The following is a 15,794-nucleotide window of genomic DNA, read 5'->3' on the forward strand; positions in this document are numbered from 1 at the left end:
TCTTTTTTTTTTTCATCTATAGGTGCCATTTCAATCTCTTTTTTTTTCTTACAAGTTATTTGAAGAAATTGAATCATTTACTCTAGAGCACTACTTCTCAAACTCTCTATGATGAAGAGACAGTTTTAGATTTCCAAATCGGTCTCAAACTGATATGTGGTCCTACTGCACATAAGTACTAACAGACTGAGCATATGCAACTTATCAAGAGTATTTAAGAACACCTAGATCAGTTTACATGGTATTTAACAAAAGACCACTGATAATGTGCTTGAATATAATGGCTTTAACATTTCTAACCACTTAATATTGCTTAAACATTTCTAAGTGCTTACTTTTGATCATTCTATTTATTTCATGATGCAGATCACATCCTGGGTAGCATTGCTATAGAATTTCCCACAAGCTGCATTTTGCTTATTACATCTCCATGGCATAGTTTAACATGTTTCTCTGTCCTCTGTACTTTCTATAAATTTGGTAGTTAGATCTAGATTTTGATCATATTCAGTTCCACATTTCTTGGCAAGACTTTACACTTAGTATGGTATTCTTCCATCAGGAGACACATAAGTCTGGCTTCCCCTCTTTTTGTGATGTTAGTGGTTATTGGTAAACAATGTTATTACTAGTATTTAATGTCGAAGCTCCTCTAGTAAATTTGGTTGTCCACGGTTTGTTCTCTGATAGACCCTTAAGGAAGCTCTTCTCCTCCCAGGTCCCATCGCTTTCCTCTACTAACTTCCTCTGTTTCTGACACAATGCAGATCTTCCAGCTGTCAGATGTGAGTTACCACACATTTGTGAAGATCTTAGAGAGACCTTGTCACCCAGCTCTCTTACAGATGTTGTCTATAGTTTTGGGTTTTGCTATTCCAGATGGCTGTATCTGTTTTTGTAAGATTTGGGATTATTTAAAACTATATAACCACCTCCTTTCTAATGTTTCAGAACAATGCTGCTTACTTTTAGCATCTTAAACTGAACACTTAATTTTTGATTTTGAGGGTTTAAATTTTTTCTTAAATAAATATACTTAAAACAAAATGTACCACAAGTACCTTTATAACTATATCCCATCTATTTTGCTTTATTAATGTTAACTGTGATCGTATGATTTAAATGGGGTCTACCAAGTTTCTGTAAAATAAATTAACTGTTTTCCCTCACATCTAAGCAGTATGAAATGAGAATCTTCAATGCTGGTTAGTGATAAGTAATTTGTGATTTACTGTAATATTTCTCTTTAACCTATGAATCTATAGCTGTGAATTCTCAAATGTCTGAGGATAAGAAAATGTTCTTACTTTCTACATAAACTATATTGTACTCAGGCATAATTCTACTTATGTTATTAATTCTTTGACATTTGTTTAGATTTCAACTGTCAACATGGACAACTTATTTAAAGTATTCCATGTGACTGTATACTTCCGACTCTTGACTATAGAATTTATTCGTAATGTGTGATGTGTATCTATACACACAGTTATAGAATTTTAAAAATAAACATAAATCAAGCCTATTGATCATAGTTTTCAGATTATATCTTTACTCATTTTGTCTGCTTAATTCATTTTATTTTGATTGAGGTCATTTAATATCTATACAATAACTATGAATTTGTCAAACACAATTTTTATTTCTTCAATTTTAATTTATGCATTAAGGCTACAATGTTGGGCATATTGAAATTCCTAATTCACAAAGCATCTTGGTTGATATATTATCCCTCTTTATTCACATCTATCATTTTTCCATAAATTCTATTTTGTCTAATATTAGTATTGCTGTACCAGCTTTCTTTTGGTAAGTATTTGCTTGATATATCTTTTTCCTGCCCCTTACTTTCAAGCTCTGGTATGGGCTTTTTTCAGGTTTCTGTAATTAAAAAATGTCCAATCTGATAATGTATGTCTGTAATCAGTAAGTTTAATCCATTTAAATTTGTGACTACTAATACATTTTACCTTTTTTTTCCAAACAAGAAAAGGTTTTCTTCACAATTAACAGTTAAATACTGTTGACCCTTGAACAACCTGAGGAGTTAGAGACACTAACCCTCCACAAAACAGAAACCCATGTACAACTTTAGACCCAAAACTTAACTATTACTAGCCTACTGCTGACCAGCTTTACTAATAATATAAACAGCTGATTAACATATTTTGTATATTACATGTATTATATATTCTATTCTTGCAATAAAGTGGGCTAGAAAAAAGAAAATGTTATTAGGAAAATATATTTACAGTACTATATGTATTAATTTTTAAAAATCTACATATAAGTGGAACTGTGCAGTTCAAACTCATGTTATTAAGGGTCAGCTATAACATATGTATTGTAATAGTTCCATTTCAGTGTTTACCAGTGTTTCTTTCACCTCGCACCTCTCTATTCACTTTTCTTCTTGCTGAAATACACCTTATAGTACTTAAAGTAATAATTATAAAGATTAAATAACAGGAAAACTTTAAAACATAACAATATGATTTTTTAAGTTACATATGTAGCATAATTAAAACTACTGAAAAAAAATCCTATTCATAGGGGAATAAACTGAAAGAAGAAAAAAAAACATTTTTTTGAGAGTTAAGAGTAGGTCAGACTTACAATCAACACTTTAGTTAAGACCAGGAATTCAAAAACCACCTCCCCTTTCTCTCACCTCATTCTAGGAACTAATGCTCCACTTGGGTCATAAGCAGATCCCACTTACAAAGCAGCTTTATGAAAAGCAACACAATACAGTAGAACAAACAATAAACTCAGAAGACCTAAGTTCAAGTTTTAGCTCTGCCACCAACGGGTTGGGTAACCTTGGGCAAGTCAGTAAACCTTCCAGGACTTCAGATTCCTTGTGGTTGAAGTAGAAATAATCTATCTCACAAGGCTTTTATTAGGAGTAAATGAAACAATAAGCATGTAAGTACTTAAATGATAACATCAGACATATGTATGTGTAAATTTTTTTAACTCTAAAGCAGAACATACTGTAACATTATCAGATTCAATTAACTATGCCTGCTACCCACTAAATCAGACTGAACCCAAAACAAATATGACACAAGATAAGAAGTAATTCTCTACTCTCTTCTTATTTTCCACTTTCTAAGGGAGCCTTGATTTTTCTTCCATTAAAATGCTAGTGTGAGTCTCAGAGCTTCCACTGCCACTTTCACGGCATGCAGCTTACAAACCAGTGAGTGCTTTCCTTATTTTATTTTTATTTTTTAATGAGATAAGCTGGGCTGAGCTCCTGCCCACTGCCATGACCTGGATATCACATTACTGGCATCACATCTCTTCTAGCACATTAATTGTGGGTGATATTCTATCTATCTGGTCATATTTCCCAGATTTTAACCTGTCTTTGTTCATTTCCCTTTCATTTCCTAATAAATCTGTATCCTTAATAGTCATTATCCCTAACTTAGAAAATAGTCAGATATTCCATGTACTAAGAATGCCCGTCTAAGTAGCTCTGAGATCAAGCTTGGATAGACTTTTTGTATAAAGATAACCTATTACTGTGTTATCACAGATTCACAGGAAAATAGCACGTCCTAAGACAAAAGGTTGTCTCCTACAACATGACTCACAGTTTACAGTCTAAGCCAATAAACCACCAGTCTTCTTCACTATAGTATAAGAAATTCATTAATTTCTAACAACATGAACACATAATTAACTTCTACTAACTGAAAACTGGAATAACCTGACCATAAGTTTCAGCATTGTATCATTAGCCATCTCGGTGAGGGTAAATTTGAGCCACTGACCATTCATTCTTAGGAAGAAACCTTGAGAAAGGATGAGGTCAGACAAGAGAAAACAAAGACCTACCAATATCTATAGTTTGTGATGCAACAAATCGGTCAAAAAATATTGAGGCTCGGCCTATACAAAGGATGGCATTAAGGAAAAATAATTCATGAACGCAAAAGACAACTGTACTGGTTTCGCTGAGATAAGCTTTAGTGACCTCAACAAGAATGTCCATGCTGTCCTTCAACAACTGTCTCAAGACTCACCTCATGCTTGGAGAAGAGCCGGACAGCCTCCAGCTGGTGGAAAACGGGGTAGTGCTGGGAGTCAATCTGGTCACGCCGGTAAACGTCGCCCACCACCAGGAAGGCATCCAGCCCAGCGTGCAGCAGGTCCCACTGATGCGCAGAGGTGTGCGCTCGTAGCATGTGAGTCCGATTCAGGTAATAGTTGTCACCCTTCTTCCGGCTGGGGTGGTCAGCTGGGATGAGCAAGCTGTCAAAGTTCTGCCAGGTCGTGACCACCGGAGAAAGGTCATCGTAGACGGAGAACAGAGGAGTCCCAAAGCGCCCCACGTACTGCTTGTAGAAGTGCTCCTTCACCCTCTCCTTGATCAGCCAAAGAGGATGATGCTGCTTGTTGTGCAGATTTCTGCCAACCCTGGAGAGGACTTTCCGGGAGAGGTTGCTGTAGTCGTCCAGAGGGTAGGATTTACCAAGCAGCTCCACCAAACCACCTGGAGCTCCTCCGACAGTAAACTCTGAAACAGCAGGCCTTGAGCCCAAGGCCTGATGCTGATGGCCTCTGGAGACACTGCTGGCCTTCCTCACCAGGTAGACACGCATGCGGGCAACTCTTCTGAGAGCTGAACAAACCATTGTAGAAGCTGCTTTCACAGATTCTGAAAAGAACATACATGCAAAGCACAAGTCAAGTTTTACTCTGAGAAAAGTGTGTCTTTTGTGTCCCCCACCAGCTCCCCATTGTCCTACTAACATCTCTGCTTCCTCCATCACCTCCCCCACATACACAGAAGATCCAATTAAGGAAATCTGCGGAGAGAGGCTTAATATTTACTGCTCTAAATCAAAAGAATCCTGAACGTCACTTTTAGATCCCTAATCTCTAGTTGTCCTTCCTTTGCCATTTAGATCTTTGGGTTTAAAGAAAATTTCCATTATCAGGATATGTCATGTTCTGAGCACCTCATGTTGAATAAAACTTATAAATATGACTTCTTTTTTTTTTTTTTTGCTACATTTTAGGTCCAAAAATCTTCAGAGAAATCATCTAAAAGAAAGGACTTTTAGCAGGGTCCCACATTAATTAAAGGAAGCAAATGATTACATATACGCCTCTGAAGTATAGCAGAAGCAATGACATTTGAAATAGCCATCCTGAACATCTCTTCTGCCTTTCTTCTTCATAACTACAAAGTTTTGCTTACCTTTGACAGAGCATGACTTCTGGATTATTTCACTAAATTACAAAATGACATTAACAACATTTTTTTTTTGACGTCTCGAATAAAATACACCACTTTAGGTGTGTGGTTATTTTTATTTAATACTTTTAAAAATAAAAATGAAAAACTTAAGGAAATAGCACACAAAGTGAAAGACTATACCAATGGACAGCTGAAATTATTTTCATAAAAATAAATCCTTTCTATCTTCACATCTGTTCATGTCATTTAAACTTGATACCATCGCAGCATCCCATCAATTATACTTTCATTTTGTAAAAGGCCAAGTTTCTACTACACACCCACAATAAACCAAGAGCAGGACTAAACTTACTTGGAAAGGGATGCAGAGAAGCCAGAAGCCAGAATATTTACCATATCATTTTAAAAAAATGCCTAGAATTTAATAAGAGCACCAAATTTCACAGATGAAAGTCACCTTGGCAGTCATCTAGTACAGGCTGTCCATGTCACAGATGAGGTATCAAAGGCCCAGATACAGGTGACCAAACCATAAGGTACTGGGAAAGATAAGACAACATTGCAGGATTTGGGACCACTTAACATAGTATTCTTTCTCTACTGTCACAGAACAAGTTTTAAATTGACTCAGGGATCCCGGTTATAAAATCTTTAGATGCCATATCCCTATGTTCATAAAAAATTTACTAAGAACTTAAATCACCCAAATCCATCTTCTACAATTGTGAATTCTCATCTATTAGGCTACTTTACAGCATACAATCATGTGGTTATTTTACTTCAAGGGCTCTACAATCACACCAAGAAAATGCATAACTTCATGATATTAACCTGCATTAGGAGAGAATTATACTGCTCCAAATGACCATCAAAAACATATGTAGTATGTAGCCAGGCAGCACAGTTCACCAGATTAAAAAACAGAATTGAAAATATCTAGCTCCAAGTTAAATTATCATGTGTGTGTCACTGCTTATTAGAAGCTTGTGCATAGCACCTTTGTCTGACACTGCCGTCATGTCAGAAGTTTTTGAAGATTCTCAGGAACTCTCTGGATTTATTCATTTATGGCACTGTTTTGTCAAAGTTGTTTTGAAAAGTGTTTTTTGGCTCAGATTCAACAGAAATCTGTCTTCCCATCTACAGCGTTCAATGGCTTGTCAGTGCAGTAGATAGGAATTTTAAATATGTTTATGCCACCTTATACATCTTAGCACAAAGTTATATTGTTAGGTTGTTAACTACCTAGCCCACTGCCCTTGGCAAAACACAAGAAAGCATTTCTTCCTTCCAAAGGCATATGCTGCTATATTAAGTTCAGAATTCTTCTGGAAAAGGTGCTTTTGATGCACTTATTTATACATTACTGACTTCCTTTTCCTTCTCAGTCCCTAGCTCCTCACACATCCAGACCCATTTCTAGGTTGTTTCCATAAATAGGTACCATTCGACGTCCTTTCTTTGTTCTGCTCACCTACCACTCGCTTTCATTTTCTTGTCTTCATTTTCAGACTTTATATCTATCTGCTTATCCCCTGCATATATTCTCCACTGTCATTTCTGCCAACTCAAAACACTTGTATTTTTCTATTATCATCTTTTAGAGAGAAAGAATAATGACTACAATAGTTTTCCCACATCCAACTGAAAAGTAAATTTCTTTCTTTTGCCTTTATCAAGTCTATAAGAAATAGTTCATCTGGAATATACAGGAGACCCAGGAAAATAACACCACTACCAACAGTGTTCTTTAACTGGTACATTGGTCTTCCAAGTCATCCTTTCAAAAGCTCAGTAAGAATATGTATTATCCTTACCATTTGACAAAGAAACTAAGGCTCAGGTAGATCTTATAATTTGCAAAAACTCATATTCCTACCCATAGACAAAGTTCAGAACTCTGAGCAACTCAAGTACTATTCAATCAAAATAGACCCAAAACTATTAAATTCAAAATACATCTCTTAATTACCTATCTTAACTTCTATCTTATCTGAGCAATGTATTTTATAAAGCAATGCATTTTAAATATATAAATGAATACATGAATGAATATATCAATAAATCAAATAAAATATATTAGACTAAATGGTGGAAGTGAAATATTGTTTAACACAGGACCCGAAGCCCAAACCTGCCCATGTCCTGTTTTTGTAAATAAAGTTTTGTTGTAACCCAGGAAAGCCCATTTGTTTACATATTGTCTATGATAGCTTTTCTACTATAAAGGCAGAGCTGAATAGTTGCCCCAGAGGCTGTACAGCCTACAGACCTAAAATACTTATCTTGTCCTTTACAGAAGGAGTTTGCTGAGCCCTGTTCTAGCTTACCTCTAAAAAGTTTTCCATGCTATTAAGCATATCTTCCTAGTCACAAATATATGTCAATTATAAAGCCACTAAAAGTAACAAAAGTACAATGTGGATATTAAATATGCTAACACTGGTACACAAGAGGCAGTGAGACCAATCGTAAGAAGAATTAATACAACAGAATGGGCAAAAGATCACACTTTGCAGAAACCTCCATGTGGGTATGACCCTAAGTCTGCCACTTAGGTGCTGTGTGTTATCCTTGGACAAAATAATTGACCTTTCTGGCCCTCAAGTTTCTCATGTATGAAATACAGAAAATAATGCCTATCTCTAGTACAAAAATTAAACTTGATCCTCTTCATAATACACTTAACTTATATTGCCCAGTTGAGGGACTTAATTTTTAATTGTATTTAATTTTACTTAATTTTAATTTAAATGGCTCCATGTGACTAGTAGCTACCATATTGCACAGGGCAGATCTAGACCCTCATATAAGAAAAATGGGAATTATATACCCAAAACAATCAAAACTGATTCCCAAGAATATATCTTAATATACAAACTAGCTTCAAAAAGTGTAATTTCAACTTTTATACAAACAGAGGGAGATATTCAATCTTCAGCAGAATTAAAAAAAAAAAAATAGAAACATAGAAAGGCCCACAGAGGTCATTTAGTCCAAAGCTCACATTTTGTAGATAAGGACACCAAGTCACAGATTAGCTGTGTTTCCAAGGATGTTCAGCCGATCAATCATAGTCACAGGTGGTAACAGAACCCAGAGGTCTCATTGCCAGGTAAATGTTCTTTCTACTTCAAGTTAAGTCTAGTTAAAATCTCACATATATGTGGAATCTAAAAAAGTTTAATTCATAGAAGCAAAGAGTAGAAAGTAGGTAGGGAAAATGGGAAGATATTGGTCAAAGGTGACAAAGGTGCAGTCAGTAGGAAGAGTAAGCCTAGAGCTCTAATGCACAACACGACTATAGTTAGTAATACTGTATTCAATACCGGAAAATTGCTGAGAGTAGACTTCAGGTACTCTCATTATACATACAAAAAATGGTAACTATGTGAGGAGATGATGTGTTAATTAGCTTGACTGTAGAAATCATTTCGCTATGCATATGTGTATCAAATCATCGTATTGTATATCTTAAACATATACAATTTTTATTTTAAAAATTAAGTTAAAATAAATTTAATTAATAAAAATAAAAAGGTATCTGAGGCATCTTATTATACGGTTATAGATCGCACCACTATGTATCAAGCACAGTGACTATGAACTAGTAAAACATCGAATAAATGTTAGAAATGAATTTTCTAATTGCTTAAACAGTCTTTCCTTTCAATCTCCTTCAGTTTTGTGTATAAAGGAGACACTAAATAGTACATGAACTCCACCGGACTAGTAATTTGTCTCAAGTGCAATTAGCTTACTGGAAAGGGCCATGGTAAGCAAGCATGACCTACATATGGCCACAACTACACAAAAGATCAGGCACATTCCATTACCCTCCAGATGCAGTATTTAAAAACAGTTTTTACTGAGAAAAATGAAGCTTGACTCAGTCAACACATAGTTTACACATTTTACTCTACTAAAAAACGATGGAGAGATTGCTAACTTCCATTAACTTTTACTCAAAAAAGGCAAGGCAAGAGTATGTTTTCGTTTCTGCTGAGTAGTATAAATACAAAGGCAGTTCCCCATGTTACTGGTGGGAGTATTATTGGTTCAACCTTTCTAGAAAGCAATTTAGCACTATCAAGAGAGTAAAAACTGCTCATACCTTTTGACAGGGTAATTACCCTTCTAGGAATTTATCACAAGGGAATAATGTAAATGAAGATAGATATTAAACATGAAGTTTCATTACAGTATGATTTGTAATAGAAAAATATTATAAACATAAGCATTCCTAACAAGGGAATGATTAAGTAAATTATAGTAGAGCCATAAAATATTATGCACTCATAAAGTATAATGGTTGCAAAGAGTTAATGATATAATTGTACACTTATAAAGTGATAAATAAGATATAAAATTGTATGTAGGATTTGATCTTAACCATGTAAATATATATCTACCTATAAATACATGCACATTATATTTAGAAACCTTGGGGAAAACTATACAAGATTTAAAAGCTATTATACCTGATAATAATTTCCTATTTCATACCTTTATATATCTAAATTTTCTAAATAGGTATCTATCACATTTTTAATTAAATGTTTTATTTTGAAAAAATTGAATTATTTTTATAAGAAAGACTTACTTTAAAATATCTGTTGAGTTGAGCTATAGCCACTTTAATAGCCTATAGTAAACCTGCTTAAAATTATATCAAGAATAAATGCAAATGTACAAATATAACATTGCCATAGTTTAATTAATTGTGTTCAGTGACCAGCTAAGCAATTATTTTTTATAACAATGCAGGTGGAATGTCTGGCATATAAAAAACTTCTTTGCCTTTACAATGTTCTTTCTCTAGATATAAATCGACTTTCATAAGCACAATTCCAATCACTTGATGGTATTTTCCCAAGACGTTCAGATTTTCTAGGAAATTGATAATATCGGCTTCTATACCAAATAAATATTTCTCAATTAAACCAATTAATGAAGTCCTTAATACATGTTAAAGTTACGCTGTATTTAGTTTTGAGAAATTTCTTATTTCTAAGGAAAATATTCACTAAAACTTATTTCAAATTAAGTTAATACCTATGCCATATATGCAGCATTGTTTGGGGCTGCCAGAGGATCTCAGAAAGTAAGTCAATATTGCTATTACTGTAATAATCATTAGCCTTGCTCTGGACATCTAATGATGAGCCTGGAACATCATCCTCAAATCATGAGCATCACTGATACATGGCCTTTAAAAAGGCTTGTTCCTGTTTCTTTAACATGGGTTTCTATCTGAGCAGGCTTTCCTCAACTGAGTCACTCCTTGCCCACTGTTATCACTGCATACTTGCTGTTCAAGGCCAGGAATTAACCAACAATACATTTTTCACTATAGTGCTCTTATGGAGATTTTTCACCTGCTCTGATGTACATTTTCCGACACCAGCAATTTTCCAATTCTCTGCAGACACCAGATAAGGGACCTACAATTTAACTCAATTCTGAGCCTGAAGGTAGCAGTGTTAGATCCAACAGGTTAAGGGGCTCGGTCCCACAAGACTGTCCTCTCTCCCCACTTCAGAGGCCACTCACAAGGTCCAGGTGATGACTGACTATAAATCAGAGGTTCCCTTAATTTAGGTTCAACTAATTTGCTAGAGCGGTTCACATAACTCAGGAAAACATTTTACTTACTTACTATATTATTAGTTTATTACAACAAGATATAATTCAAGAACAGCTAGACAGAAGAGACACATATGGCAAGGTATGTGAGAAGGGGCCCAGAGCTTCCATACCCTCTCTAGGCACACCACCCTCTCAGCACCTCCACATGTTCACCGACCCTGAAGCTCTCTGAACCACGTTCTTCTGGGTTTTTATGGAGGCTTCGTAACGTAGGCATGATTAGTTAAATCTTTGGCCACTGGTGACTGAGTTCAATTTCCAGTCCCCTTAGCCCGCCCCAGAGGTCTGGTTGGTTACCCTGGCAATGAGCCCTCATCCTCCAGTTATCTAGGAACTTGCCAAAAAACACGTAATTAACATAAGTGCAAGCGTGGTGGAAAAGAGATTATTATTTGAATAACAAAAGATCCATTTCACCTTTATGTCTCTGCAGTTACTTCAGGAACTAGAAACAAAACTAAATATTATAATAAAAGATGCCCCTATAAGTTATAATTACATGGGTTACAACTGCAATTAGAAATTATGAGTTGTTTTAGGAACTATGTGCTGAAAAGAAGGGACAAAGACCAAATATATATTTCCTATTACAAATCACATTATTACATCTGTATTCATGATGTCACCATCACCATCGGCAACACTACCCTCATGCTTGTCTAAATTTAATACCATTTCAGCAATTTACCCATCATTCAAGGAATGCACAAGAGGTACAACATTATCAAAACCAGCATTTACTCAACTTATTTACTACTCTAGCTAATCAACTGCTGGCATGAGAAGTGTGACATAATCTTTCATTGGTAACATGAAATCCTTCAATGTCTTCTTTGCAGGTTCACTTTCAAATATCACTGTAGTCCAAAGTCACTGCCAAGTATTTGCTGGTGTTAATTTATCAACCTCATTTCAAGCATTAGCAATTGCATAAACAGCATTTTTGCGTGTGAGTACTCCCCAGCCTGTCCCACACAAAGGCAAAATATGATCCTATAACTGGAAAAAGTCCTCAGACCAGAAGAGAAAGAGACAGACAGAGACAGAGACAGAGAGGCAGAGAGACAGAGAGACAGAGAGAGAAACAAAGAAACAAAGAGACATGCAGGTACTTGACATAAGAGGCAGAGTAAATGTGAACTGTTCCGCAAACCTACAGATGATGTCCAGAGTAACTCAGGAGATTCAGGCAGAGCACTGATAGTGTCTGCTGACAGGAGTTACTTCTTTTTCTTGGGTTCCTTCATCCATAAAATGGAGGAATATAATAGCTCCTATCTCATAAGGGAATGTGAGGATTAATTAGTTAATGTATCTGCAGTATTTAAGAGTCAAAAATGCTCATCTTTTTTTTTTTTGGTCCAACTACTTTAAGTGTCATTTTACCCTTAATCAATATCTTTGCAAACTTCTAAGGCATTCTTATTTTTCCTAATGCAATATTCTCTTTTTTTCCACTCATTCACCCACCTCCCTCCCCTTTGGCAACCATCAGCTTGTTCTCTATATCTATGGGTGTGTTTGTTTTGTTTATTTTTTTTTAAGATTCACATATAAGTGAAATCATATAGTATGTCTTTTACTTATTTCGCTTGCACAATACCCTCTAGGCCCATTCACGTTGCTACAAATAGTAAGATTTCATTCCTTTTTATTGCTCAGTAATATTCCACTGTGTATGTATAAGTGTATGTGTATGTATCACATATTCTTTATCCATTCATCTATTAACAGACATCTATGTTGCTTCCAGTCATGACTATTGTACATAATACTGTAATGAACACGGGGATGTATATCTTTTTGAATTAGTATTTCTCTTTTCTTTAGATAAATACTCAGAAGCAGAATTGCTGGGTCATACACAAATAGCATTTTTAAGGCTGAGCTCTTTCAGAAGGTCTTGGAACCTGAGTAATCTATTAACTAAAGCAAGCATATAGTTTTGTTCTAGTTTTTAATACTTGTTCTTTAGGAGGCATAAAACTTCTTGGTTGCCAGGCTCTATTATAGATGTCAAATTGTTGGGTAGGCAAATTTCAAAAACATTAATTGCACAAATAGCTGAAAACAACAAAATTTCACTTTTCTTCCAGTCCAGCTTATTAGAGAGCCCTTATTGCATGTACAAAGTGGTAATGAATTAGTCAGAAAATATTTCTCTGGTTACCTCTACTTTCTCATATAAATAATGATGCCTAAGTAAATTGCATATACCTCTCGAACCTGAAGTAAGTTCTCCATTCTCTGCCAACTTTATCTTCAGTGTGCCTGCAACACTGACATATCCAAAAAGAGTCACCCAATGGTTAGCATTCTTAAAACCAGTTGGTGCTTTCCCATTGTTTATCCTTTTTTCTAGAAACCTAGTCTCATACAATGCCTTCATCTACAGTGTAAATCTGTTCCAGACTAGCTATGATCAGCAAAGTTTTTCAATGCAGACTTTCAGATACTTTACACCATGAAGTTTCTGAAACTTCTTCAGCTAATCTCTGAGTATCTATACTCACTTTTGACAGTTTTTTTTTTTTATGGTATAGCCTAAGTTATTTCATAACCAATAAATCACACTTTCAATTCTTCACCATCCAATCCTCTCTATTAATGCACAGTCAACATTTGCATTGTAGGGCTATGTAATGTTTCCCTATTTGTCACTAGTTCCTGGTCATCACTGTCTCTATAAAAATTCCACACAACTCACCTGTGTCTTTAGGTTGTATATGGTGGGGCTCCCACATACATACAATACTTCACAGATATACCACAATTAGATTTATAATAATTCTATTGTAGGTGCTACTGATTATAATAGATGCCTTCAGTTCTTCTTTTGACAGTGTTGGGACCCAGGGCAGGCACCTCAAAATATCCTACATTGGTATACTGATTATTTTGAATTAAAGTTACGTGACAAGCAGATGGAGTTAGAGAGCACACTGACCCTCTCTTGTCTTTTTGTGGAGGAAGCAATTCTCTTCATTGAAAGATGCTCCCCTTGCTCCAAGCAGGAAAGCCATCCTTAGAGCTAGAGTTAAGGAATTCAGGATCAAAAGAGCCTGTGTAAACAAACTTTGTTGCTTCTTTGTTAATTTACTACCCAAGCCAAATTTTGTTTAGATTCCTCACTAATAGCACCAACTTTTTTGTCCTGTCAATGCCTCACAAATTTATTGTTTCTTTGTCTAAAAGGTATAAAAAGTTCATCATCTCAGAGCATCATGCATGATTCTCCTATGCCCAGGCATTAAATTGGTATTTTTCCTGTTAATCTGATTCTATGTCAATTTTATCATTAGTCCAACTCTAAGAACTTAAAAAAGGTAGAGGGGGAAGAATTCTTCACCTCCCCAATAACGGTTATCCACAGGGCTGTCTCTAACTCCTTTTTTATATTTCCAAAGTAAAAATATTTTCAGAAACACACTTACACACACACACACCCCTAGAAATCAACATAGATTATTAGCATGACCAGTACCAGTACTAAAATAATTCACACATAAAATCAGTTCAGTTCAGATTTTACTGACAAATGAGTTTTGTCACCACATTTACAAAAAATATATAAATAAATAAATGACAAAACTTTCAGTATTCAGAATTTTTTCAGATTTTGGAATTACAAATAAGAGATTATGGGCCACCCCCAATATGGCCCCTTTCCTCAGCTTTTCTACCTTCACTTCCATTCCATACTGTGCATTACAGGAGGCCCCTCTAAAATATAGATGTGACCATGTCAATTTTCTGATGGAAAACCCTTAACAGTTTACAATATTAAGTCTAGATTACTTTACAGTCCTATCCTAAACTGCCTTTCCTGCACCCTCTTGGCTTCTTTCCCAGGACACTCAGCATGTTTCAGTTCTCAGGCACCTATGTGTTAGAGAATGATCCCAGGATTTTGAGTCCTTCCATAACTAGCATTTTCTTTAACTCTGATATATTAACATAGGTATGTTAATAGTGTTATTAGAATTTTAATTATACGGCAAAACAGTAATTTAGTTCAATTAAAGTGATTTCACCTCTCCTACCTCATAGGTGACACTGAACAGAAGGGAAATGTAATTTAATAAATTGGAAAATAAAATACATCATGTTATATTAGTAGAAGAAGCCTATCGGAATTCAAGAAAATCTATATCAATGTGCATTTATACATTTCAGAGAAACTAAGAGATTAGGCTATAGAATGTTTACATTACCTAAACCAAAGAAATTAGAGAAGCTAAGAACACACATGAAATTTTATCAAATAAGACAAATGTCTTACAAATTAAAATGTACAAGCCAAGCTCCTGGTCCTGGTGATCCCAGCCAGAGTTCTTTCCAACTGAGAGTGAAACTATAATGAAAATTCCACATGCAAATGAAGTCAGTCATCAGAGACAAGGCAACACATTATCTAGATAGCTCTACCTAGAGAATAACTAGGGGGATATTATTCTGGGAGTTTTGTACAACACATGAAGAATAAAATCTCTAAGAGCCCAGTTTGGATGTGCAGAAGAACAGAAGATACTGTTTCTATAAATTCTGGAACTAATTGGACACCAGAAAAACTTATTTCCTGCTGGCTTGGTCGAAATCAACATAAATAACCTAGATGTTTAAAATAAAAATATTCACACTTTTCATGCCAAATGAACCCAGGAATAATTATCTGTGGACATGCTTATCTCTCCAGGTAGAAATTAACTAATATAAGGTCAAATGGACACTGTTTTGAAATCATTACCTTGCAATAACATGAAATCCCTGGGAGAATGTTTTAACACACAGTTGTACTAAGAGCATCCCATACTCCTTCCTTGAGTTTTGTCCACTTGGACACGATTATGACTTTTTTACAATCATCCGGTATACCTAATCCCTAGAAATAACTGTAGGCACTGATAACAATGATCTTGCTTTTCTA

General features: G+C 35.2%; 1 protein-coding gene across 10 annotated transcripts in view; it reads right to left on the reverse strand.

Annotated features, from left to right (window-relative positions):
• FARS2 (phenylalanyl-tRNA synthetase 2, mitochondrial) overlaps positions 1-15,794 on the reverse strand; it is a 455,949-nt gene that overhangs the window by 344,490 nt on the left and 95,665 nt on the right. For all 10 annotated transcript variants that reach the window (XM_023534658.1, XM_023534659.1, XM_023534660.1 and 7 more), the window contains one exon: positions 4,038-4,672. In XM_023534658.1, the coding sequence (XP_023390426.1) occupies positions 4,038-4,649 (612 nt within the window). In that variant the 5' untranslated portion in view covers positions 4,650-4,672. Of the gene's footprint in view, positions 1-4,037; positions 4,673-15,794 lie in introns of those variants that run through there.

This window comes from Pteropus vampyrus, unplaced genomic scaffold (genome assembly GCF_000151845.1).
Source record: "Pteropus vampyrus isolate Shadow unplaced genomic scaffold, Pvam_2.0 Scaffold129, whole genome shotgun sequence".
Lineage (NCBI taxonomy): Eukaryota > Metazoa > Chordata > Mammalia > Chiroptera > Pteropodidae > Pteropus > Pteropus vampyrus.